The sequence below is a fragment of the Lissotriton vulgaris genome, chromosome 6, assembly GCF_964263255.1.
Source record: "Lissotriton vulgaris chromosome 6, aLisVul1.2, whole genome shotgun sequence".
Classification (NCBI taxonomy): Eukaryota; Metazoa; Chordata; class Amphibia; order Caudata; family Salamandridae; genus Lissotriton; species Lissotriton vulgaris.
Window position 1 is genome coordinate 1,836,907,169 of NC_141694.1, and position 25,503 is coordinate 1,836,932,671.

At 45.5% G+C, this 25,503-nt stretch overlaps 1 protein-coding gene across 2 annotated transcripts in view; it reads left to right on the forward strand.

Annotated features, from left to right (window-relative positions):
- Positions 1-25,503, forward strand: part of DPYSL5 (dihydropyrimidinase like 5) — a 364,441-nt gene that overhangs the window by 294,127 nt on the left and 44,811 nt on the right. For both annotated transcript variants that reach the window (XM_086928117.1, XM_086928116.1), the window contains exons 5-10: positions 1,637-1,705; positions 3,567-3,611; positions 11,540-11,615; positions 18,659-18,815; positions 20,847-20,988; positions 21,915-22,057. In XM_086928117.1, coding sequence (XP_086784243.1) covers positions 1,637-1,705; positions 3,567-3,611; positions 11,540-11,615; positions 18,659-18,815; positions 20,847-20,988; positions 21,915-22,057 — 632 coding nt within the window. The remainder of the gene's footprint in view (positions 1-1,636; positions 1,706-3,566; positions 3,612-11,539; positions 11,616-18,658; positions 18,816-20,846; positions 20,989-21,914; positions 22,058-25,503) is intronic.

Below are 25,503 nucleotides of genomic sequence, written 5' to 3' on the forward strand. Positions count from 1 at the left end.
TCCTTGGGTGGGTTTTGGTTCCCATTCTTGGGCCGATCCCAGCTCTCCTTGGGTGGATTCTGGTACCCGTCCTTGCTCCTGCATCCTTGGGCCCGACCCCAGCTCTCCTTGGGTGGGTTCTGGTTCCTGTCCTCGTTACTGTGTCCTTAGGCTGACACCAGCTCTCCTTGGGTGGGTTCTGGTTCCCATCCTTGTTCCTGCATCCTTGGGCAGACCCAAGCTCTCCTTGGGTGGGTTCTGGTTCTCATCCTTGGGCCGACCCCAGCTCTCCTTGGGTGGGTTCTGGTTCCCATTCTTGGTCTGACACCAGCTCTCCTTGGGTGGGTTCTGGTTCCCATCCTTGGTCTGATCCCATCTCTCATTGGGTGGGTTCTGGTTCCCATCCTTGGTCGGATCCCAGCTCTCCTTGTGTGGGTTCTGGTTCCCATTCTTGGTCTGCTACCAGCTCTCCTTAGGTGTGTTCTGTTTCCCATCCTTGGGCCGACTCCAGCTCTCCTTGGGTGGGTTCTGGTTCCCATTCTTGGGCCGATCCCAGCTTTCCTTGGGTGGGTTCTGGTTCCCAATCTTGGGCCAAACCAAGCTCTCCATGGGTGGGTTCTGGTTCCCATCTTTGTTCCTGAATCCTTGGACCGACCCTAACTCTCCATGGGTGGATTCTGGTACCCGTCCTTGCTCCTGCATCCTTGGGTCGACACCAGCTCTCCTTGGGTGGGTTCTGGTTCCTGTCCTCGTTACTGTGTCCTTGGGCCGACACCAGCTCTCCTTGGGTGGGTCCTGGTTCCCTTCCTTGGGCAGACCCAAGCTCTCCTTAGGTGTGTTCTGTGTCCCATCCTTGGGCCGACCCCAGCTCTCCTTGGGTGGGTTCTGGTTCCTGTCCTCGTTACTGTGTCCTTGGGCCGACACCAGCTCTCCTTGGGTGGGTCCTGGTTCCCTTCCTTGGGCAGACCCAAGCTCTCCTTAGGTGTGTTCTGTGTCCCATCCTTGGGCCGATCCCAGCTCTCCTTGGGTGGGTTCTGGTTCCCATTCTTGGGCCGACTCCAGCTCTCCTTGGTTGGTCCTGGTTCCCTTCCTTGGGCCGACCCCCTCTCTCCTTGGGTGGGTCCTGGTTCCCTTCCTTGGGCCGACCCCAGCTCTCATTGGGTGGGTTCTGGTTCCCATGAAGATGTCAGCCATCTTCTCCAGCCTGGGCTCCATCATTCCTTACAGCGGGTAGTGGGCCTACCCCAGATCTCGATTCGGTGGCTTCTGGTTTCCATCCTTGTTCCTGCATCCTTGGGCCGACCCCAGCTCTCCTTAGGTGTGTTCTCGTTCCCATCCTTGGGCCGATCCCAGCTCTCCTTGGGTGGGTTCTGATTCCCATTCTTGGGCCGACTCCAGCTCTCCTTGGGTGGGTCCTGGTTCCCTTCCTTGGGCCGACCCCAGCTCTCCTTGGGTGGGTCCTGGTTTCCATCCTTGGACCGACCCCGGCTATCCTTGGGTGGGTTCTGGTTCCCATTGTTGGGCCGATCCCAGCTCTCCTTGGGTGGGTTCTGATTCCCATTCTTGGGCCGACTCCAGCTCTCCTTGGGTATGCTCTGGTTCCCGTCTTTGTTTCTGTATCGTTGGACTGACCTATGCTTTCTTCTTGCCTTCCCAGGGTGCTAAAGAGGTGCTGGACCTGGGCATCACGGGCCCGGAAGGGATAGAGATCAGCCGCCCGGAGGAGGTAAGCTCTTGAGGGTCCTTACACACAGACTTTCTTCTGGCCTCTGCTCTCCTCTTGTGGTGGGGGGTCTTGGGTCCCATCAGTCTCCTTCTCACCTCACCCCACAAGTCATGTATACCCTCCCCATGGCTCAGCGTGCCCCGTTGTAAGGACTCACTCACTTGTATACCCACACCATCCGCCCCATTGATCACCTTTTTATGGGGCAGGGCGCAGGGAAATCCTCCTGAAATGAGCTACTATGAAAGCAGACGCGATAACATTGACTGCCTCTTGAGAACCAGGCCAGCATGTCATCACACCACACTGCCTTCTGATTGGCTTGCCGCAGGTTAAAAACCAGCAGGTAGGTTTACTGAGCCACGGCTCCACACATAGGTATTGGTGGTTAAGGGAAGCGCCGCAGCTGCTCCTTCTTCTCGTACAGTGGTAATGGTGATGTGTCGATGGGCATGGGATGCAACTCTCTGAAGCTAAGGGGGAGAAGGTACCAAAGCCTTGAAGCCTCCCTAGTGTGGCTGGTGTGAAAGCCACACTAGGGTGTGTTAGATCCAGCTGCTAGCACCAGAAACAAAGTCATCAGTGGGGCACTCAACTGTGACACTGATTCAGCTGACCCCCCCCGTCTATTGAAAATCTCCTAGTGGTGCCACCACGCTGGTTACCTTCCCTGAAATAGCTGTTAGTGAGTGGTTAAGGGGAATATGGTGTAGAATTGGACGACGCACTGGGTGGAGTCACACCTGATTGCGTTTTCAACTTTTTGTCTACATGCCACAATTTTAATAATTGTTGAATGTTGTGGAAGTTTGGGGACACTATTTATGTTTGTTTAAGTTTAGAAATCCAGTCAGATCCGATCCAGGCAGCACAGGAGTTGAGTCCTCAGGAAGTGAGCTAGACTTTGAAATATTTGAGAGGTTATGTCAAAATATGTCACAGATATCCGGTAACTGCAGCCAACAGGGGCGTGAAAAATGATTCCTCTACAGAAATTAAGGTCCCAGTAGTCCTATCAAAGGGGGCAGAATCTACACAGTTCTGGAGCGTGAATATGAATCCTATTGGAAATTATTGGATTAATAATTCGGTGGATGGGATATCCATCACCGTTGTGACGGAGTAACCTGTTTGCCGAAATCTAAATCAGACACTTAGTCTAACATTGTGAATTTATGTAAAAACAGCCTCCGCAGTACGGGTGGGAAAGAGTGGATTTCAATGGGGTCTCAGAACCATGGTTGGCGAGGTCCCCTTTATCCACACATGCAGCAAGTGCTGAAGAGTACTCCGGTGCATGGTTGTCCATGTACCCAGATCTCACCAAGCACCCCTGGACAGCTGCTCAGGCGCAGTAAGTGGTAGGCATTTATAGAAAATACTTTTTGCCATCCTCGTCTAGGCCCCTTCTGCTTCACTACGCAGAGGCTACAGTTCGAGGGATCTTATTGCAGCGCACTCTTGTCGCTCTCCCATGAGGATATTACGCTTCTCCCGCAGAGACCCAGCAGCGTCAACCTAAGACACGTTCATTCAATTCCACGAAGCCGCTGAGTGAAGGGATGGAGGACAACACCAAGATGATGATCATGGGGGGGGGGGGAGGAGGGGCACATTCAGCGATTAATGTGATTCTGCGGAATGTTCCAACATAATTGGATATTTGAATGCAATTTTCACCTTGGATAAGTTTAATACCATTTTACAAGCATGCTTTGGGGTTTTCATTGGGGGCAGTGCAGAACTTTTGTGGCTGTCTCAAAAGGACTGATAGAAAGAACATCAGAGTGAGATGATCGGGTTTGACAAAGAGATTTTAAGAGAGAGTTACTGAATGTATAATGCTTTATTTTCCATACAGCTCGAGGCGGAGGCTGTGCACCGGGTCATCACCATCGCCAACAGAGTGAGTAAAGTCGTTCAATCAAGACTAAGTATTAGTTCTCATTGGTGCATAATGTGTCCCAAAATCCTCTCAATGCCTCTTCAACCTTTAATATCCCCCCTTCTGGGATCCCCCCATCCCCCCAGAATAAGGGTCCATCACCTGTAGGTTATCGGCTGGTATCCCTGACACCACCCACATGATGCTAAGAAGATACCCCCAGTTTCAGCCTATCAGGTGTCTCTCAGATAAGTGTATGTCTAAAGAATATATTGCATCAGTTCTCAAAATCAAACTTTTCCTTACTGTGGAGCTGAGCTGATGCTTCCCAGGAGAACTCCCATTCTGTCCTTATCCTGTTCCCTATCATAAGTCCACCTTGGCTTCTAGCCTGAATCTCACTGCTTCACTGCAGGGCACATACATAATAGTAGAGTTTGGGGTTGCTTCATGCAGAACTGTCTCCATTAGTGTGTGTTCATGTTTGAGGTATCAGGGTGTGTTGCTGTGAGTGTTGGATCTCTGCTGGGGGTCCTGTCCTTAGGCCTGAGGCCTGCCAGTGTTGCCACCAGGGGCTGTGTTGGTACCTCGGGCAGAGAGAGGGTAAATCGTGATGGATAAGGGATGGCCTAGTCAGAGCAAAGGGAACTGCCAGAAAGAGGTATATATAGTGTTGTGCCTCGCTGAGCTGGTTCAGTTTGCATCCAGACTTTGTTATCTGACGTGGGGTAGTTCTGTCCTTGTCGTGTATTGATACACCCAGGGAGCTTTATCATTGCTGGATTGATGCAGCTAGTGTATATGCATCAGTGTTGTTGTCTGTTGCAGATCTGTCTATCATTGTCTGTGCATTGACTTGGAGCAAAAGGCCTGTCTTTATATTCATCAAAGAAACTTGACTGCAAGCCTACCTTCTGAGGAAGTAACAATAGTAACATCTGCGCGGTCATAATTTTACAGTGAGAAACACATTGTAGATTGTCACCGTATAGTTGGTAGCATTCAAAACAAACGACTGACTGAACTGTTCTAACTGTGAGCCTGGTCTCTGACAACGGGTGCTTTAATCGGGTCGCATGGAGTGGGTCCTGGGTGAGTGTTGGGCTATTTATTGCTATGGCTAACAGAGCCCTGGATCACTGTATGTTCGATGCACGGACTGGTATGGGTTGGGTGGGCATATCCGCTTTGTTGAGTGTGTATCTTCAATGAGGTCGCCTTGTAAAGCAGGTAGGAGCTCATCTGATAATGCTGCCATGGGGCGCCTACGCAGCCTCCTCAGCTTCCTCCTTTTAAGTGCCAGTGACTCTGTCATGGCCTATTGTACCACTGCTGCCTGCCACTGTGGGACCACAGGGAGGGATGCTGCCTTCCACCTATTGTAATAGATCTTTTAGCCAATACTAGGGATAAGTCAATAACTCTCATTATGCCCCCGTCAGCTTGCGACAGTCATGCAACCCCAGTGGGCAAGTTTCCAGCCTGTTAAGGTCTGACCTGTCAGTGATTTTCTGAAGATTTTATCAAGCTGGGATGTACAACGTTTCAGGCCCGAGCCGGAACTGCTCCAGCTTTTATAAACTCGGAAATCAAATACTATAGGCCTGCTAGAGAACTCCGCTCTTCCACCCAGTCTCTCCTCTTTGTACCGCAGTTCAGGAAGAGCAGATTGGGGGGTATGAAATTCGCTGTTCTCGGCCCCACTTTCTGGAACTCCCTCCCCCCCACTATCAGATCTATACCCTCGTATTCTGAGTTCCGCAAGGCGCTCAAAACTTTTCTGTTCCTGCAAGCTTTCCCGTCCTAATCCCCACACCTCTGCCTCTCGGGTTTTGCATCCTTCAGCGCCAAGAAACCGCCTAGTGTATGTGCGCTTAAGAAATATTTTTAAATTAAAATCTCATCCCAGAAGTGTTGAGTCGGAGAACAATGTCAACACATGTGTAGTATGCCTGCATGTGGGTGTTTACAGCCAGGCCAGGCAGAAGATGCCATGCGGTATATTTTATGCTACCTAACCAGGGTTAAGTGGGCTCTGTGCGGGATGTTATGCTGTATGTACTGAAATCGAGCATTGAGTGAAACTTTGCGTGGAAAATGAGTGCCCGGTTCTGCTCCTTGGGTGTTAATAAGCGCCCCAGATTGTGTTCTCAGGGAGCCTTCAGGCCATAGAACAAGTCTGTAGAGATAGCCTTCATGAGGTTACCGTCGAGAAGCCCGCGAGTGGTGGTGGGATATATGTTGATGCCTAAATAAAGGAAAGTGTGGACGAGCAGAAGGTCTGTTGTTACTGGTGTTATTACGTGTTGCAGGTTATCTGGCTTTATGAGTGTTGATATCCGATGCAGAAGGGTTTTTTTTTTGTCAGTGTGGAGTAGGTCTGTCTTTGCCAGTGTTGTTATGTTCTTGCAGGTGATATGTTTTTATCAGTTTTGATATCTGCTGCACAGGGGTCTGTCTTTTTGTCAATATGCAGGAGGGTCTTTCTTGGTCTTGTTATGTGTTGCAAGTGACTTGTCCTTATCCTTGTTGATGTCCTCTGCACAGGGGTCTGTCTTTGAGAGTGTGCAGGAGGTCTGTCTTTCTTGGTCTTGTTATGTGTTGCAAGTGATTTGTCATTATCCTTGTTGCTGTCCTCTGCACAGGGGTCTGTCTTTGCCAGTGTGCAGGAGGTCTGTCTTTCTTGGTGTTGTTATGTGTTGCAAGTGACTTGTCATTATCCTTGTTGATGTCCTCTGCACAGGGGTCTGTCTTTGTCAGTGTGCAGGAGGTCTGTCTTTCTTGATGTTGTTATCCTTGTTGATGTCCTCTGCACAGGATATCTGTCTTTGACAGTGTGCAGGAGGTCTGTCTTTCTTGGTGTTGTTATGTGTTGCAAGTGACGTGTCCTTATCCTTGTTGCTGTCCTCTGCACAGGGGTCTGTCTTTGACAGTGTGCAGGAGGTCTGTCTTTCTTGGTGTTGTTATGTGTTGCAAGTGACTTATCCTTATCCTTGTTGATGTCCTCTGCACAGGGGGTCTGTCTTTGCCAGTGTGCAGGAGGTCTGTCTTTCTTGGTGTTGTTATGTGTTGCAAGTGACTTGTCCTTATCCTCGTTGCTGTCCTCTGCACAGAGGTCTGTCTTTGACAGTGTGCAGGAGGTCTGTCTTTCTTGGTGTTGTTATGTGTTGCAAGTGACTTATCCTTATCCTTGTTGATGTCCTCTGCACAGGGGGTCTGTCTTTGCCAGTGTGCAGGAGGTCTGTCTTTCTTGGTGTTGTTATGTGTTGCAAGTGACTTGTCCTTATCCTTGTTGATGTCCTCTGCACAGGGGTCTGTCTTTGCCAGTGTGCAGTGGGTCTGTCTTTCTTGGTGTTGTTATGTGTTGCAAGTGACTTATCCTTATCCTTGTTGCTGTCCTCTGCACAGGGGTCTGTCTTTGACAGTGTGCAGGAGGTCTGTCTTTCTTGGTCTTGTTATGTGTTGCAAGTGACTTGTCCTTATCCTTGTTGCTGTCCTCTGCACAGGGGGTCTGTCTTTGACAGTGTGCAGGAGGTCTGTCTTTCTTGGTCTTGTTATGTGTTGCAAGTGACTTATCCTTATCCTTGTTGCTGTCCTCTGCACAGGGGTCTGCCTTTGCCAGTGTGCAGGAGGTCTGTCTTTCTTGGTCTTGTTATGTGTTGCAAGTGACTTGTCCTTATCCTTGTTGCTGTCCTCTGCACAGGGGTCTGTCTTTGCCAGTGTGCAGGAGGTCTGTCTTTCTTGGTGTTTTTATGTGTTGCAAGTGACTTGTTCTTATCCTTGTTGATGTCCTCTGCACAGGGGTCTGCCTTTGCCAGTGTGCAGGAGGTCTGTCTTTCTTGGTCTTGTTATGTGTTGCAAGTGACTTGTCCTTATCCTTGTTGCTGTCCTCTGCACAGGGGGTCTGTCTTTGCCAGTGTGCAGTGGGTCTGTCTTTCTTGGTGTTGTTATGTGTTGCAAGTGACTTATCCTTATCCTTGTTGCTGTCCTCTGCACAGGGGTCTGTCTTTGACAGTGTGCAGGAGGTCTGTCTTTCTTAATGTTGCTATGTGTTGCAAGTGACTTGTCCTTATCCTTGTTGCTGTCCTCTGCACAGGGGTCTGTCTTTGCCAGTGTGCAGGAGGTCTGTCTTTCTTGGTCTTGTCATGAGTTGCAAGTGACTTGTCCTTATCCTTGTTGATGTCCTCTGCACAGGGGTCTTTCTTTGCCAGTGTGCAGGAGGTCTGTCTTTCTTGGTGTTGTAATGTGTTGCAAGTGACCTGTCCTTATCCTTGTTGATGTCCTCTGCACAGGGGTCTGTCTTTGACAGTGTGCAGGAGGTCTGTCTTTCTTGGTGTTGTTATGTGTTGCAAGTGACTTGTCCTTATCCTTGTTGATGTCCTCTGCACAGGGGTCTGTCTTTGTCAGTGTGCAGGAGGTCTGTCTTTCTTGGTCTTGTTATGTGTTGCAAGTGACTTGTCCTTATCCTTGCTGATGTCCTCTGCACAGGGGTCTGCCTTTGCCAGTGTGCAGGAGGTCTGTCTTTCTTGGTCTTGTTATGTGTTGCAAGTGACTTATCCTTATCCTTGTTGCTGTCCTCTGCACAGGGGTCTGCCTTTGCCAGTGTGCAGGAGGTCTGTCTTTCTTGGTCTTGTTATGTGTTGCAAGTGACTTGTCCTTATCCTTGTTGCTGTCCTCTGCACAGGGGTCTGCCTTTGCCAGTGTGCAGGAGGTCTGTCTTTCTTGGTCTTGTTATGTGTTGCAAGTGACTTGTCCTTATCCTTGTTGCTGTCCTCTGCACAGGGGTCTGCCTTTGCCAGTGTGCAGGAGGTCTGTCTTTCTTGGTCTTGTTATGTGTTGCAAGTGACTTGTCCTTATCCTTGTTGCTGTCCTCTGCACAGAGGTCTGTCTTTGACAGTGTGCAGGAGGTCTGTCTTTCTTGGTCTTGTTATGTGTTGCAAGTGACTTGTCCTTATCCTTGTTGCTGTCCTCTGCACAGGGGTCTGTCTTTGACAGTGTGCAGGAGGTCTGTCTTTCTTGGTCTTGTTATGTGTTGCAAGTGACTTGTCCTTATCCTCGTTGCTGTCCTCTGCACAGGGGTCTGTCTTTGACAGTGTGCAGGAGGTCTGTCTTTCTTGGTCTTGTTATGTGTTGCAAGTGACTTGTCCTTATCCTTGTTGCTGTCCTCTGCACAGGGGTCTGTCTTTGACAGTGTGCAGGAGGTCTGTCTTTCTTGGTCTTGTTATGTGTTGCAAGTGACTTGTCCTTATCCTCGTTGCTGTCCTCTGCACAGAGGTCTGTCTTTGACAGTGTGCAGGAGGTCTGTCTTTCTTGGTCTTGTTATGTGTTGCAAGTGACTTGTCCTTATCCTTGTTGCTGTCCTCTGCACAGGGGTCTGTCTTTGCCAGTGTGCAGGAGGTCTGTCTTTCTTGGTGTTTTTATGTGTTGCAAGTGACTTGTTCTTATCCTTGTTGATGTCCTCTGCACAGGGGTCTGTCTTTGTCAGTGTGCAGGAGGTCTGTCTTTCTTGGTGTTGTTATGTGTTGCAAGTGACTTGTCCTTATCCTTGTTGATGTCCTCTGCACAGGGGGTGTGTCTTTGACAGTGTGCAGGAGGGTCTTTCTTGGTGTTGTTATGTGTTGCAAGTGACTTGTCCTCATCCTTGTTGCTGTCCTCTGCACAGGGGGTGTGTCTTTGACAGTGTGCAGGAGGGTCTTTCTTGGTGTTGTTATGTGTTGCAAGTGACTTGTCCTTATCCTTGTTGCTGTCCTCTGCACAGGGGTCTGTCTTTGCCAGTGTGCAGGAGGTCTGTCTTTCTTAATGTTGCTATGTGTTGCAAGTGACGTGTCCTTATCCTTGTTGCTGTCCTCTGCACAGGGGTCTGTCTTTGACAGTGTGCAGGAGGTCTGTCTTTCTTAATGTTGCTATGTGTTGCAAGTGACGTGTCCTTATCCTTGTTGATGTCCTCTGCACAGGGGGTGTGTCTTTGACAGTGTTGGTAGAAGCCACAAGGGAGTCAGGTTTCTGTGTGAGTGTGTTACTACATGGGCCAGAGAGGTCTCACATCTGTCCCTGGGAAATGGTTGATCTCTGTGTACTGTGCATCCTCTCAGTGACAGCTTTCTTGGAACAGTAATAGGAAGTCAGTGTCTATTGATGAGCCTTACACAGAGGCGCTGGAACAATTTTCAGAGTGGGAGGTGCTGCCACCAATGTTAAAAAACAGAAGTCATAGAACTGAGAAAAATCCAAGCGTCACACAAAGAACAAGTGTAGTAAATGAGCCACACCCATTCAGCAGGAGCGTGGTAAGGGTAGTGTGTGCCTGGTGGTGCCTGGTGGTGCACAGAGTCACAAATACATCACCAAAGCATTGCCATTTCAGGCAGCACAGTTTCCACGAACTCTTCGCAGACACACAGCTTTACTGATAGACTCTATAGCGCATTCATGGTGTGTGGCCAACCGGTTTCAGAGAATCCTCATCATTTGTGCATCCCCAAGTAAAGTGTCTTGATTTGTTTGCATTCTATTAAAGTCTTCGTTTCACTCCAGAATTAAAAATGGGCCTTATTTATGACGTCACTGGTGCTGATAGGTTTTGAAACATTTGTACAGTTCATTTACAGGCATTTAAATTGTATTGTGTCCTAAACAAATGGCTTTCCTTTCATGCGCCCTGCACCCCAGCAAGATTGTCACATAATTCACTAAACAAACTCCTCCCACTGGAGTCAGCAAAAGAGGAACCAAGATCTGTTTTAAAAGGATAAGCAGTGGACAGCCTGCCATGGCACCCTGTCTTTGAACGCGTTGCAGATGCCTCATTAAAGGCTTCTTTATAGCTCATTCACCTTCTGAACGCCAGCATGGTTATTTGGGGGTGCTGCAGCACCCCCAGCACCCCTACTTCCAGTGCCTATGGCCTTGATGAGTAGTCGATGGTGATCAGCTTTAAACACATCCTGACAGTCGGTGGGTGAAGCTGTTGGCCAATGGTGATGGGCGTTCTGAGATGGCAGAGGCTTTCTGTCAATGGTTCTCTGCTGTCTGTCATTGGTGACAAGGTTTCTGTAAATAGAAACATACATTCTGTGGACGATGACATGCCTGAGCCAGCAGTGACCAAAGACAACTATTATTAACAAGCATCTCGCTGCAAATGGTGACATGCAGTGGTTCATTTGTAAAAATGTAAGTGCCCGGGCCCTTCTCAGGAGGTCACTGCAGTCTGCACCACTTATTGCCCCCGCCAGCGCTGCCAATGATAGTAACGACACAACTACTAACCATGACAATCTTACAAGTGTGAGAAGACAAACTAGCAGGCTACCCAAAGCTATGAGAATGGCCCGCGTGGCAGGTATTATTAATATGCAATGCGTATTGAATAATAAACATTCCGTTGTTTTGCTCATCTTATATTTGATATTAGCCCAACAGCGCCACTTTCATACGTGCCAGTGTTGATAGTGAAGTGCCAGAGCTGAGCACCGGCGACCGTTGGCTCAAATTAAGCACTGGACACGCTGGCTGAGAGTTAGAGATGTCATGCTTCACCACAATGGTGTTATCCTTAAAAAAAGGCATGCTAAACTGTGCCCAATATGAACATGCCTAGAAAAAGGCATGCCACTTTGCCCAAATTGTGACATACTTACAAATAGAAATACTGCGCTTCGCCAAAAAGAGGCAATGGTCAGTAACAAAGATGTCACACTACGCCCAGTGACATGCTTAGACATACAGATGCCACACTACGCCCAAAGAGCGACATGCATTTGACATACAGATGCCACACTACACACACTGACATGCTAAGACATACAAATGCCACACTATACCCAAACCGTATTTTTCTTCAAAACAGAGACACCACACTTTGCTCAAAAGATGACACACTTAGAAACAGCGAGGCTTCTCTCCGTCCAGATGGTGACACGTGTTTTTGTTCTTTGTCTCCTCATCAGACCTTCTGTCCTGTGTACTTGGTTAATGTTTCCAGCATATCCGCAGGGGACGTGATTGCCTCAGCCAAGATGCAGGGTAAGTTGTGATGTAGCTGTGAGACCACTTAAAAATGAGGTCCACTTTGCTTGCTTTTCGAGTACTGTGTACCAAGTGAGAATGATGTGTGCATAGTGGCTGTGTGCATGCAGTCACCGTGGGATATGACATTTGAGGCGTGCTTTACTGGCTTTGAGTGTACTGTGCACCACGCGACAAGGCGGTGCTCGCGAGCCTGCTGTCACAAGGTGATAGGATGTGTTTTTACTTCCTTTGAATGCATTGTGGATCACGTGATAAAAAGGTGTGCGCAATTCTGCAATCACAGTGCGGTAAGGGGTGTGCTTTACTTGTTTTGATATATACAAAACAATTAATCTCAGCCACTGGTAATTACTCGGGCCGCATCCCACTCCATCGATATTTTGCACACCAGGCCACCTCAGTTTGGACCCAATATGCAAATCAATCTTCACCCTAATCCAATGGGAACAGTCCAGCCCAAACTGCAAGCCCAGGTCCTCCCTGAAGGGTAACACAAAAAAACAAAACAAAATAGTTTTAAAGAGTGCTGAAAGCGTACTTTAAAACCATTTGTTTTTGCACTGCTTCTTATTTAGAAGTGCCCCAAGCCGGAACGTGGTCTGCAGGTCCCCTCCACCGGCAGGGAAATACGCCCCTACTCTCCCAGCCCACCAAAACGCTGGGTACCCAGTCGGCCAGTCCAGCCCTGTTAGACTTTGGCCCAGAACGAGAGAGAGAAAGGCAGAAAAGAGGGAAAGGAAGAGGAAGCGACAGACAGAAAAGCAGTGACAAATAGAAAACAGGAGGGATGAGAAAGAACGTGCAAAAGTGAGAAAAGGAGACAAGGGGGCATATTTACAAGCCCCTATCAAGACCACAGCATCACTTTTAGTGATGTTGTGACGGGGATAGGAGCTTTGCCTTATTTAAAAGGCAGTGTTAAGCCACTTAACGTGAAGTAACCCTGCCTTGTAAATAAGGCACCCTTTCACGCATGAAAGGGGCAGACAATGGATGTTGCGGTGGGCGTTCCACTGCAACACCAATTGATTTTGACGCGGTCCCCTATTTACAGGAGCAGCGCAAAAAATTAAAACCAGGGAAAACCTGGTCTTAAACAGGCAAAATGATGAGACATGCTTTACTTCTCCTTGTTTTTGCTGTTTCCATGTGTGCTGCCTTGTGCATGCTTGTGCATGCTTTACTTCTCCTTGTTTTTGCTGTTTCCATGTGTGCTGCCTTGTGCATGCTTGTGCATGCTTTACTTCTCCTTGTTTTTGCTGTTTCCATGTGTGCTGCCTTGTGCATGCTTGTGCATGCTTTACTTCTCCTTGTTTTTGCTGTTTCCATGTGTGCTGCCTTGTGCATGCTTGTGCATGCTTTACTTCTCCTTGTTTTTGCTGTTTCCATGTGTGCTGCCTTGTGCATGCTTGTGCATGCTTTACTTCTCCTTGTTTTTGCTGTTTCCATGTGTGCTGCCTTGTGCAGCACTCATAGAAACAGCAAAATGCCAATGATTGTTTATGTGCATGAGAGGTCCCCTTTCCTGCATATAAACAATCATTTAAAATAAATGCAGTTTTGCATCTTCTATGTGGGCTGCATTAAGAAGCACACATAGATGTTACAAAACAGCATTTAAAGATAGTTTATGTGCAGGAAGTCGGTCCTTCCTGCACAAAAACAATAATCCCCTGCACGCAGACACCCTTGCACTACGGTGCAAGGGTGCCTGCGTTGGCGCTAGGCTGCTAAATTTAGCGTCAGTGCAGGGGAGAACGCAGGGCTGCGCGATATTCTAGTAAATATGGTGCAGCCCTGCGTTTCTAAAGTGACGAGGCGTGCCATTAGCCTTCCTAGCTTTAGGACGCGCTAGGCCACTTTCTTGTAAATATGCCCAAGGGAGTGCCGGAAGAGGCATGAGGTAGAGTCCACATCCTTTGTATTCCACATGCCGCCACGGGCTTCTGAGAAATTAAGCACTGTCAGGCTCCAAAAATATATGTAAGCCAACCTATTAACCAGCTCCATTCACGCATGAGTACACTCGGGAGGTACAAGACACGTGATTGGCAGGTGTGAAATGATTTATAATACATCAGCCACCTCCACACTCCTAAGGGAGCCGTATTACGAAGTCAGTAGTCCGAATAAATATGCTGTATTCGCAATATTACAAAAGTGAAAGTTGTAAGCAGCAGGGGCTCGACAGTGTGTTATTGTCTTTATCTGTCTGAAAGAGTCAGAGACAATAAACGTCACAATGCAGGGAGTCAGCGTCAAGCAGAGACAACGCCTTGAGCTGGACAGATTGTTAACTCTCGCATTTGACACCTTGATTGCATTGGCTTCATCATATGTCAGTGTTGCGGAACTACAGCCATTTGTAAAGAAACACAAAATTGCTTCACACTGGTCTCCTAACTTTGCTCTTGTCTGTGTTTTCTCAGGTTTTCTCTGTAAAACAAAAAAAAATGTGGGGCCTATTCAGAAAAGTAACTTACACTTGTGAGTAATTTACACGTGTAATTTACTCTTACACTTTTGAATAACTTTACTACTTTTTTTATTCACCATATCTGAGTGTAAAGTTACTTACAAGTGTAGACTTACACATATCCAACGTTTGAAAAAGCCACATTTATGAGTGTTACTACTGCCAAAAAGAAACAGTAGTAAGCCCAGTCACACACAGCCAACCACTGATCCGTCCCATAGAAAATAATGGAGACAGACATAAAATAAAACCAAAAAGGGAATAATACAAATTTCAGTAAACTATTTAAAATATTTTGAAATGTAAATCAATATAGTTTAATGTTAAAACATATAAAAGTAAAACATATTTATCATTTAATTGTAGAATATTTTAACCACATTTTTGACTGCATGAATTAATGCCACATTAATTCTTATTAAAACATACCTAAACTACTTTTAATTGCTCCTATATATCAATGAAATCATTATTAATGCATAATAAAATATTTTAACTCTGTGGGAATTTAATATTTTACTTAAGAAATAATAATTGTAATTTAATTCAATATATTTAAATTAATGAATGATTTATATAAAATTATGTCAACAGTGCTTCAGCATTTTTTCATTTGTTATACATGTAAAATAAATATATACAACTATTTACAATAATATTTAACATAAATGTATCATTATTAATTTATTATAATTATTTTTTTACTTTCCCTAATGTTTACACCATAAGAAGATTTCTACCTCCACTGTGGGGTTTACCTATAGTAATGCATAGGAAATAGTAAAAAGTGTATTTAACTAAAACGAAATTAGTTACAATATTTGTAGGTTAAATATTAATGTAAATTAATTATATGTAGAACAAAATGGGACACGCTACAGAACTATTTGCTTACATTTGTATTGAATATTTGATTAATTTAAATATATTTAATTGAATAAACATTTGTTTTTATGAAGTTTAAATTAAAAATATAAATTTGGTGTAGTAACCAGAATTTTGTCTGCGCTAACACTGGGGAGATCATGTTTTTCGATGGGGACGCCCAGAGGGTGTGTAGTTCTTGCTCGGTGAGCGTGGTATCTAGTTGCGCTTCCAAGCAACTGGACTTCTTGGTGTTAAGCTTTGAGGAGTCTGGTCGGAGAAGTTTGTATAGGTGAGACACCTAGTGGCCCACTTTGTTTAGGTTCAACATATATTGAATAATCAAGGGTTTGTGCTTTGTTATAAGTTCCTAAACCCATACGAACCCCCATTAACAAAGAAAACCATACTGTACTAGTAGGAGGGCACTCCCACAAAAGGATCGGCTGATGCAGGCCAGTGTAGCCGACGTAACAGGGAGAATGGATACACAGTAGATTCAAGCACCACCACCAGGCTGACAGTCGGCCTTAAAACAAGCGCCAATACCTATATGTTATGTGTTATATGTTTGTACTTCTTGGAACCTAGAACAAGCACAAATATCTACACTTTTTATGTTAAATGTTAGCAAGCCAGAAGGTCAAGGAAGCGCAGGCAGATATGGCCAAATCGAAAGCCACATAGAAACCAACAGTCAAATTTCAATGGCGAGGGCCCCTGCGAGTCCAAATGCGAAGAGACTATACATGTTATTTGTCATATGTTGTAAATGTGAAAATACCAATAAAAAGTATGCAGAAAAATATATATATACATAAATTTGAACATAAAGCGATAAAATATTTTTTTTATTACGCACTAATACATATTATATGTGATGTATAGAATTATTAAAAGTGATATATATATATATATATATATATATCATGTAGATCAAAATGGGGAAAGCTACAGAACTATTTGCTTACATTTGTATTAAATATTTGATTAATTTAAATATATTTAATTGAATAAACATTAAAAATATAAATTTCAACCTGAAGGGAAAAAAGTTATTTTTTTATTACGCATTATTACATATTATATGTGATGTATAGAATTAATTAAAAGTAATATAACTATATTTAACTAATGTTGCATTTATGTATAAATCCCCAAAAAAGGTATGTATTTTATACTTCAAGTAATAAATATATATTTTTAGATTTTGTTTTTATTTAACAATAAATTATATTTATCCATATTTCTAAACCTTTTAATTAATTTTAATTTAATGTAACATTATTTCATATGTAGTTTTAATTTAATTCCCTAACAATAACAATAATAATAAGATTTATATCGAGCACAGTTACCTCAGACGAAGTGTCCCAGCGCTGCCTCCATTATTTTACATGTGAGGATGTTGCAGTACCAGTAGTTGGCCATGTGTGGTGCTGGATGAACTGAAGCTCTGAGTTGGACCAATTTACTTCTGTTTTGGGTCCCTTTTTGGCTATAGTCACTTTAAAAGGGCAGCTTGTGAATAACAATGGGCTTCCTCTTTTGTAAGTGGGTGCATATCCCTCCCTAAACTCCTCCCTACCCCTTACTAAGCCCCTCCTTACTCTTACCTAAACCCTCCCATTTAGTATGAAGTATGCTCCTTTTTCCCACCACTCTCCCGGTTTCACTGACATTTAATACTACGGGGCCGATTCCGATTTCCCCCAGAAGGGCTCCAAACCATGTTCGGAGCCCTTCCGAACGAATTGGTCAGTGCCGGACGATTCCTTCCCGACGAGCCATTCCGATGGGTTCGGTCGGGACGGAATCTGACTCGGATTTCCGGATTATGGACGACAGGCTCAGAGAGCTTGTCCACAGTCCGGAAATCCTCCAATACTCCCCCGGTCGCATCTGTGCGACTGAGGGAGTACAATGGCAGCTTTTCACTGCCTTTTCGTGCTGGTCTGTTCGGCATGAAAAGGCAGTCGGAAGCTGTCTTTGGGGAACCAGCAGGGGCCCCATGGATGTGAGGCAGCCGGATGGCGGCCTGGGGGCACCTACTGTGCCCCTCCGTTGATCCCTGCACCCGGTGGTAGGCACCTTGGGGTGTCGGCCACAGGGCGCAGGGATGAACTGCACCCCTGCTTGCTACATTGCAAGCATGCTTTCCAGTCGGAAAGCATGCTTGCATTGTAGGGTATACGAATGCGACCGAACCCTGTTACTAGCAGGGCTGTAACTGACTACAGAGGTCGGTCGGTTACAGCTCCTGCCCGATGTCGGACGGACTTATGTCCGTCTGACATCGGAATAGGCCCCTAAGTAGTAAACTTGCATGTGGAACTCCCTATAGAAAAGCTAGAAGTGGTGATTTATGCTTGTGACTAGCATTTTGTTGGACTTTAGTAATACTATTGCAGTACTTCAAACTTATTACAAAATTAAGATCTGAATCAGCCCCTCTTTGCGTAGGGATCACAACTTCTGCATTATGGTGTTCTGTGCTGGCCACTGTGCTAAACAAAACAATGGAGGTGGATATGGTGAGGATTTGTTGAGATACCATCATCAGGTTGAGTTACTCAACCACCATCACACTTTAAGGGCAGTTTAGGAGTAGACTCTGGTTTATGGCATTGAGTAAACAAAGGAAGTACTAATCATAACATCCCTGCCATGTTCTCTGTAGTGTTAGGTGGCAATAGGTCACATGTGTTCTAGTCTTTGAGGCTGCTGTTGATCGAACGCACGTGGTAATGGGAGGAACAGCATGTTTTTGTCGGACAGGTAGGGTAACCTTCAGTCGTCAAGATAGCTGGGCAGTGCTTTACTGGCTGCTATTGTAATTCATTCTTGGATGGGACTGATGGGCAGGGTAGATGATGCACGACGATGAGGTGGCACTCTCACAGTGCCAGTGGGTGCAAATATGCAGGCTGAGGAAAGATCATAAGGCAGGCAGAGAACAAGCAAGAGTGTGCTTATTTACTCAGAGTCGCTCCGTGTGATCAAGTGGAAAAGGGAACCTTCAAATTCTGGTCTTCTGCGTCTAGAACGAACAATGTAACACATCCAAGTTGTATCAGCATGGTCACATGAATTTCGAATTTCATGTATATTTAGAGGCTCCATTGCATGTTATTCTGGGTTATTTCATTAGTTTCTGCAAATGTTATCAACATGTTAAACTAAGTGCCCGATCAGAGTTGATATGGTCGACACCTCCAGGTGGATCTCTTGAGGTCATCCAGATATGGACCTGGAAACACCACATAGTACCACTGAGACACACAGGGTACCACTGAGTGGTCAGAGGATGTAAAAGGCTCACCTTTCCTGGATTTCTTGTCTTGTGCCTCAGGACATATATGTGCACCAGTTTGGTCAGTGATAAAGCAACAGAGTGGAAGGATTTGGGGGATATATAATTCAAGTCGATATGCCTGCTCCGGATGCTGTCGGACAATTCACGTGTTGGGGTTCATTGGCTCTCCAAGACCCCTCCCTTTAGCTCTAGGCCTCACAGTCCTTTTGTCGTGTAGCCTCTTCATGCACCCAACTGATTGATGTCCCCCCCACCATGCGTGATTGTGATGCCCATGCTATGCCAGTGCACCGGCTAGCTTTCCTACAATCTATTTACTTGCTATCACATGCCATTGTGAGACTGAGGTTCGACCATCACTCTAGTGTAATTCTTTTTCAGGCAAAATAGTACACGGCGAGACGACAACAGCGCACGCCACGCTGAGTGGCGTCCACTATTACCACCAGGAGTGGTCTCACGCTGCAGCCTACGTCACAGTGCCCCCTCTGAGACTGGACTCCAACACACCAACCTACCTCATGGGACTGCTCGCTAAGTAAGATGACCCCCCTGTCCTTTGTCTATGTCCTTGCATGTGCTCTTATTTCCGTGTACGAGTTTCTCTACCACGGAGTATTGTGTTCAGATGTGTGCACTCAGTGGTCTGTACAGCTGTGGCTTTGGGTGGACTGCCTTTATATGAAGGTGTAAGCCTTATAACTATGGGGCATATTTACAAAAAAAATGTTGGAGCGAGGTGTTACTCCAAATTTGGCAATGCCCCGTTCTGAATTTTTTTTAAACACAGGGATGCACCGTATTTACAAAAATACAGTGCACACCTGGGTTTCCCCTAGCACTGGTGCTAAAAAAGCTGTGTAGCGCCATGTTGCGAGGGTGCAAGGGCGATTGCTATGTGCACATAAATCATCAATAATGGTGATTTGCTCTTTGCATGTGTGCTGGATTATGCAGCACACATGGAAAGAGCACAAAAAGAGGAGAAAGTAAATATTTCTCCTCATATCGCCATCCTAAGAACAGGTAATGCCTGGCCTTTTGGGGCTGATCCACCCTTGTAAATATGGGGCAGCGTCAAAAAGCAATGGGTGTTCCAGGGGAACGCCCACAGCAACACCCATTGCCTGCCCCTTTGCCGCAGCAGACTGCGTAAATTTGCGCTACCACGGGACTCCTGGGGGGCCATCCGGCCAGCCCTTCATTAGCACCTCGATCACCCCTTTAAAAAGCAAATTTCTTCAGAACAGCTTTAGACCAAATAACCAAAATCTCACTTTCTGAGAAAGGTTCTTATTTTCTTCCAGATGTAGTGTCATTTTGTTCAGCCAGTGCTTTTCTGTATTCTTTCCCAAACTTTCCTTTGGGAATTAACATGGGAAGACAATGATTTGGGAACCCCTATTCTCTCTTGCTCCCCACTTGACAGATAACCCCGAAACTTTCCAGGAAGAAGCTTCGGTGGATGAACTTTATTTTCGGAACATTTGTGAAGATGAATCAAAAGGCCCCAAAGTTATTAGCTAAAAAAAAAATCTTTCCTCCACCTGAGTATCAGTTCACAAGCAGTCAGACTTCCAGCACCGTTGGCAAACAAATACAGCAATGCAAGGTTTTGTAGGCAGACCCCTGTGTGTACTTGCCTTGAGGATGATAGAATCTGGGTCCTGTAAATACACAGTATTACACAACAGTGTGTTTCTTAATGCAGTCATTCACTGATGAAGTAGGTTCTTTGCACTTCAAGTAGATGTTAACAAATGTATCCTGCCTTTGAGAGTACACACTCAGGGTCCATCCATTGGTGCATTGCACTGTGTTTGTGCTCATTCACATGCTTTGTTTAGCTCTCTTAGGCCCAGATTTATAAAACTCTCACGCAACGCAGCGCAACGCAGGGGAACGCAGCACCCAAACATGCTGCACTGCGTTGCTTGAGAGGGAGAGAGAAGGTCAGCACCATATCTACAGAGATATGTCTCTCCCGAGTGCTGCACAGACACATTTGCACCACAGTGCAAGGGTATCTGCGTGAGTCTAGCTTAGGTTTTGTACCTGAAGGGTACCCCTCCACTACAAAATACTATGCTCAGACTGACTTTAGCACTTTTCTTACTTTGTACGTGTGCTGTACAGTGCAGCATACATGTAAAGTCGGAAATGAAAGCATTTCTCCTTATACTGCCTACTTTCAAGTTGTGTTAGTTTGTGGTGCAAAATCCAGCCTACTATTGTTAATAGATAGAGTTTTGCGTCACAATCCATGGGTAGTAATATGGGAATGCCCGTGTACCACCCATGGAACGCCCCCTTGGCACAGAGTAAATCAAAGCAGCGTTTAGCTCTGGTTTGCGTTACATTCTCTTACAACCACCGCAAATACCAAGCACCGTTTGTTTGTAAATCCCCAAAAAGATTTTGCCTCAGGGCTGCGTTAAAAAAGTTATGCAAACTCAATGTAAACATTTTCTGAATCTAGGCCTTAGCCTCCAGATGGAGCAGATGATGTGTCCTGCCGATGCTGATTATTGTGGGTGTCTTGACATCATCTCTCTTGTTTGCTCCTCAGCGACACTCTGAATGTGGTAGCTTCTGATCACAGAAACTTTACCACAAAACAGAAAGCAATGGGTAAAGAGGACTTCACCAAGATCCCTCACGGCGTGGGTGGAGTCCAGGACCGGATGAGCGTCATCTGGGAGCGAGGCGTGGTAAGACATGAAAGATCTCGGTCACCGTACCCTTCAGCGTGCTCCTGTCAACATGTACCGCTCACGCACCCCATGGTCCAAATCCATGACCAGAACCCCACGTTGAGACCTGGATTCATATTCATCCCTTCTGAGTGCCCTCCCCTGGCACCGGAAATCATGTGCAAACATTCTCAAGCAACTCACAACCAACCACTGGTGTCCATAAGCAGCCCTTCCTGAGCATCTCAAAGTTGCTCCCCAATACCCACAGCGAAATTTAAAAACATGACCAGCATCTCAGTCACCGCAAAATGCCTCCAGCATTCCCAAGCATTCCTTATCCAGGACACTGCAAATACTCCAGGATTTACAATAAGCAACTCCACAGCCCTACCTTCCCTGTTTTCTCGCTTCGTTCCATTGCCACTACACGATCTTCGGTCATTTCTTCTCTCCTGTTTCCCCTCGCTCTTCTTTTCTGATGCTTTACTTTCTTCTTTTCCTCACACTTCTGTTCCTTCTCTACACCCTTTCTATTGCTCCTTGCTTCTCTTCCTCTTTCTTCCCTTCCTTTTGACCACTTCTGCTTCAGCTGTTACCTTTCCTACCCACTCTATTTGCACATTTGCACTTACATTCTCCCTTCTTACTCTATCATCCAATCTGTATTACTTTTCCTTGTGTCCCCAAACAAATCATCAATTTATCTTCATCCCTTCTTTCCTTTAGTACTTTCCTTCTATGTGCCCTTTTCTCATACAATTGCTCCTTCCCTTTTTTCCTTCTAAATTCCCTCCACATCCTTTCCTTTCTCCTTTGCTATTTTGCCTTTTCTCCCCACTCCTCTTCATCTTACACTCTTTCTTTCCTGCCATCTGTTAACACTACTTTCATCCTTTCCTTTTTCCATCTCTGTCTTCTTTCCTCCTTCTCCTATTCACCAGGTTGGTGGAAAGATGGATGAGAACCGGTTTGTGGCAGTGACCAGTTCAAATGCAGCAAAAATCCACAACATGTACCCCCGAAAAGGACGCATCATCCCTGGTGCCGACGCAGATGTCGTTGTGTGGGACCCCGAAGCCACAAGGTAAGTGTCCTAGATGCACAGAGTGAGAATTTGGGCGCAAGTGAGCAGTAGGATAGAGATTGTGGTTTTATGTGAATATCACAAATATTTAACTACAAAATCATTTGACCAAACACAATCTAAGTAGGTGGAATAATGTATGACAATCAGAAAATATTTTGATATTTATTTGGAAAAAGAAGGTCAACTCTGCAGTAATGACAATGAATGTATTCTCAACATTTCTGATGGTATAGAAAACAAGCTAATTGAAATATCTAGTGTTTTAGATCCCTTGGGTGTCTCTCTTCAGCTATAATTCGTGAGTTTCAATGTCATGGTCTCCCTCCCACATGTTCAAATCCCTCACATCTCTCTGCGGCCTGTGTCCTGATATAGGGTATCTGCACCCTCACACAGCTTTCTTCATACTTCTGGCATCTTTGTAAAGTATGAAAACACATGAACCATGGCGGCATCCACGGTAGAGAACGAGAGCTTATTGGGCCGCAAGAGTGAGCTGGCGTCCAGTCTAAAACTGTTACTAACAACCCAAGTGAAAAAACTATAAAGATATTCAATCAGCACATTATGCACCATGCTCCTGTTGTGTCAGCCTAGTATTGGACATACACAAAAATGTGACAGGTTGTCCTCACACACCACCAAGTGTAATGCTTCATCATAGGACTCCCCTTGCGCTTCAAAAATCCTGTTTGATGAAGAGCGGCCTACACACTGCAGTCAGCGTGGCACTTCTATCTAACTATGTATGCGTGAAAATGAAGTAAAAACTAATGTGGTACACCACTATGACCTTTGCATTGGATGAGATACTGCTTGGTATTAAAAATATAGTGTGGGGAAAAGGAGAACGTGTACCCCATCACGACTCAAACAGTCAACATGTTTCTGCCTTTTGGCACAAGAGCCGATGGCATTCGTCAGGACATAAGACGGAATCCTCATTTGACATACACCCACTACGTATGCCACTGTTTGATGGTCAGACCTTTGTCGCCATTGAACGACCAAGGTCTTCTGGTCCCTGGCTACCCCAGAATTGTGTCATCTGTGCCCAATAGAGAGGGGCTCAGGAACCCCATTGGTCACACATATTCCAAGGTGCATTCCTCATTTGGTCACATACTTCTCTCAGCTCCTTTCTGCTGATGATTCGGGAGGAAAGGCCCAAGAGCAGTCTCTTAGTAGTTGTTTCACTCAGGTGGCTTTATTGTGTGTGACATGTTTGTAAAGTAACCAGTGCTCATGTTTTTGGTACAGTCAGTTATAGGGGATATGAGTCAATGGGTGATTGAATGACATGGTGGCCAGCTTTACTGCAAAAAATCATTATGTAGGTGCCCACTGCCCTGCCAAGCAAACCCTACTCTGCTGCTACTGCTGTCACTAAGGTTAATGAGTGCCTCACACTACGCCTACAGTGTTGCTAGACTATGTTTATAGCTGCTCCTGTGGCTCCCCATTCTTGGCCATAGTCATACACCCTTAATTTCTGAACCATCTTCAGACAAATTTTAGATAGAAATGCTGTTGGCAATGTCTAAATAATTACAAATATGTGTCAAATTTTCAAAATGTCCAAAATGTATGGTAAACTAAGAAACTTGTGTTTGCCACCGAAAAACCTTCTCAAATTTGGACTGTCCCAAATCATGACCTCATTACCAAAAACCATATTAACAAATGTGTCTTTAGCTGCAAAGGACAAGCTGGGGTCTTTAGACAAATATCTTTGAGATTGAGGGTTCCGGGAGTTCACGCAGAGCAAGAGGTACTTGTGGGACATAATAAAAATGGCGGCTATTGTTTATTGGTAAAGATGTAGATGTAATGTGTTAATTGGTTAAAGTATGCCATATTAGCACATATCTGCAGAGGTTCCTACGGGGAACCTCTGGTGATATGAACACTATAAGAATGTAGGCGCTCTGTGAGCCAGTAACTTTTTTAGCCAGTGCATCATGCTAGCGGAACACTAAGCTGTTGACGCGAGATAACCAAGCCATGCTCCTTCACACACATTCCATCCCTCTCATCACTCATGACAACAGGTCAAACTTCAAAAATATCTTTTATATTCCAATGAACTGGAGTTCACCTAAAACAGCTGTTGCAAGCACAAATGAGCATAGCATTACATGTTGATAGCAACAACACAAATGACGGAAATGCTTGAACCACTGGTTGTTGCTTTACGTTGAATTCCTTTTGATCATTTTTAGCTCATCTGTGCTCTTTCTGAATATAATCAAGCTCTAACTTGGCTGAGGCACAAAAACAACCAGCCTGAACTACTGGCCTCTCCTCTCTGGACAGGAACGCAAACACCTGAGATGCAATTCAGCCTTATTGTTGACGCGCCACTCAAGTCTCTAAGAATAGCATATTTAGAACCATGTTTGTGTACTCAGACAACATAAGAATGAGGGATAGAATTGCTTGAGTCCAATATATTGGGGTCATTAACTAAATCTTGCACAAGCATCCATGCAGCCTTGCACAATTTTGCACTTCTATAATGGTAAAGAAATTGATGCAGTGCGTTGCGGCTCTTTGTGCCTCACTGGTGCCCCACCACAATCTTAGTAAATAAACCCCATTGAGTGTGATCAGACGGTTTACCTGCACTGCAGACTGTACCATTTGAGCCTGCCATACAGTATGCATTTTTATGCTGCACACCAATCCTTTGCAATGAGTGACCATTCTAGTATCTGGATTGTAGAAGAAAAACACCAGAGAAGAATTGGTGACCATCTTTAACTGTTATGACCCTTCTTGAGCAGATGTAAATCAAGTTCCCAGAGCTGTCTTGACCTCAGAGGTGCGTCAAAGACTCCTGACTGTGGCCACTTGGCCAGAGAAGGCACCAGACACCCAAGAAGGGTTACAAGAAGAGACATTTGTGTACCCTCTCATTGCTTACCATACATCACTGTACAAGGCTGAACTGTTAAGCATTTTACTTACTATCCTGTTTTGGGAAGCTGGAGCACTTTCTAATTGCAGGAAGCCTTTCCTAAATGTTGTTTTATACCTGTTAACCTGTAACACATTTTGTTTGTACAGTCCTCATCTTACGCAGTATCAGATAACCTCCCACTGTGGAGATTTGTTTATATATTGCATGTGTTTTACCAGCTTCTCGTGGAGCGCAGTGCCGCAGCCGCAAACCCTGCGCTGCGTGAGAAGGAGAGAGCAGGAGAGCAGCATATTTACAGAAATATGGCACCCTCCTCCCCCTAACGTCGGCGCAGCTTTGCACCATAGTCCAAGGGTGTCTCTGTGACTTCAGAGGTTTTATACTGGAAGGAAATCCTTCAGTACCAAATACTATGCTTAGACTAATCTTCGACATTTCCCAACGTTCTATGTGTGCTGCACAAGGGTGCTATTTTCCGATGCTAAACCATGTCTACTTTTTTAAGCAAATACGGTTTAGC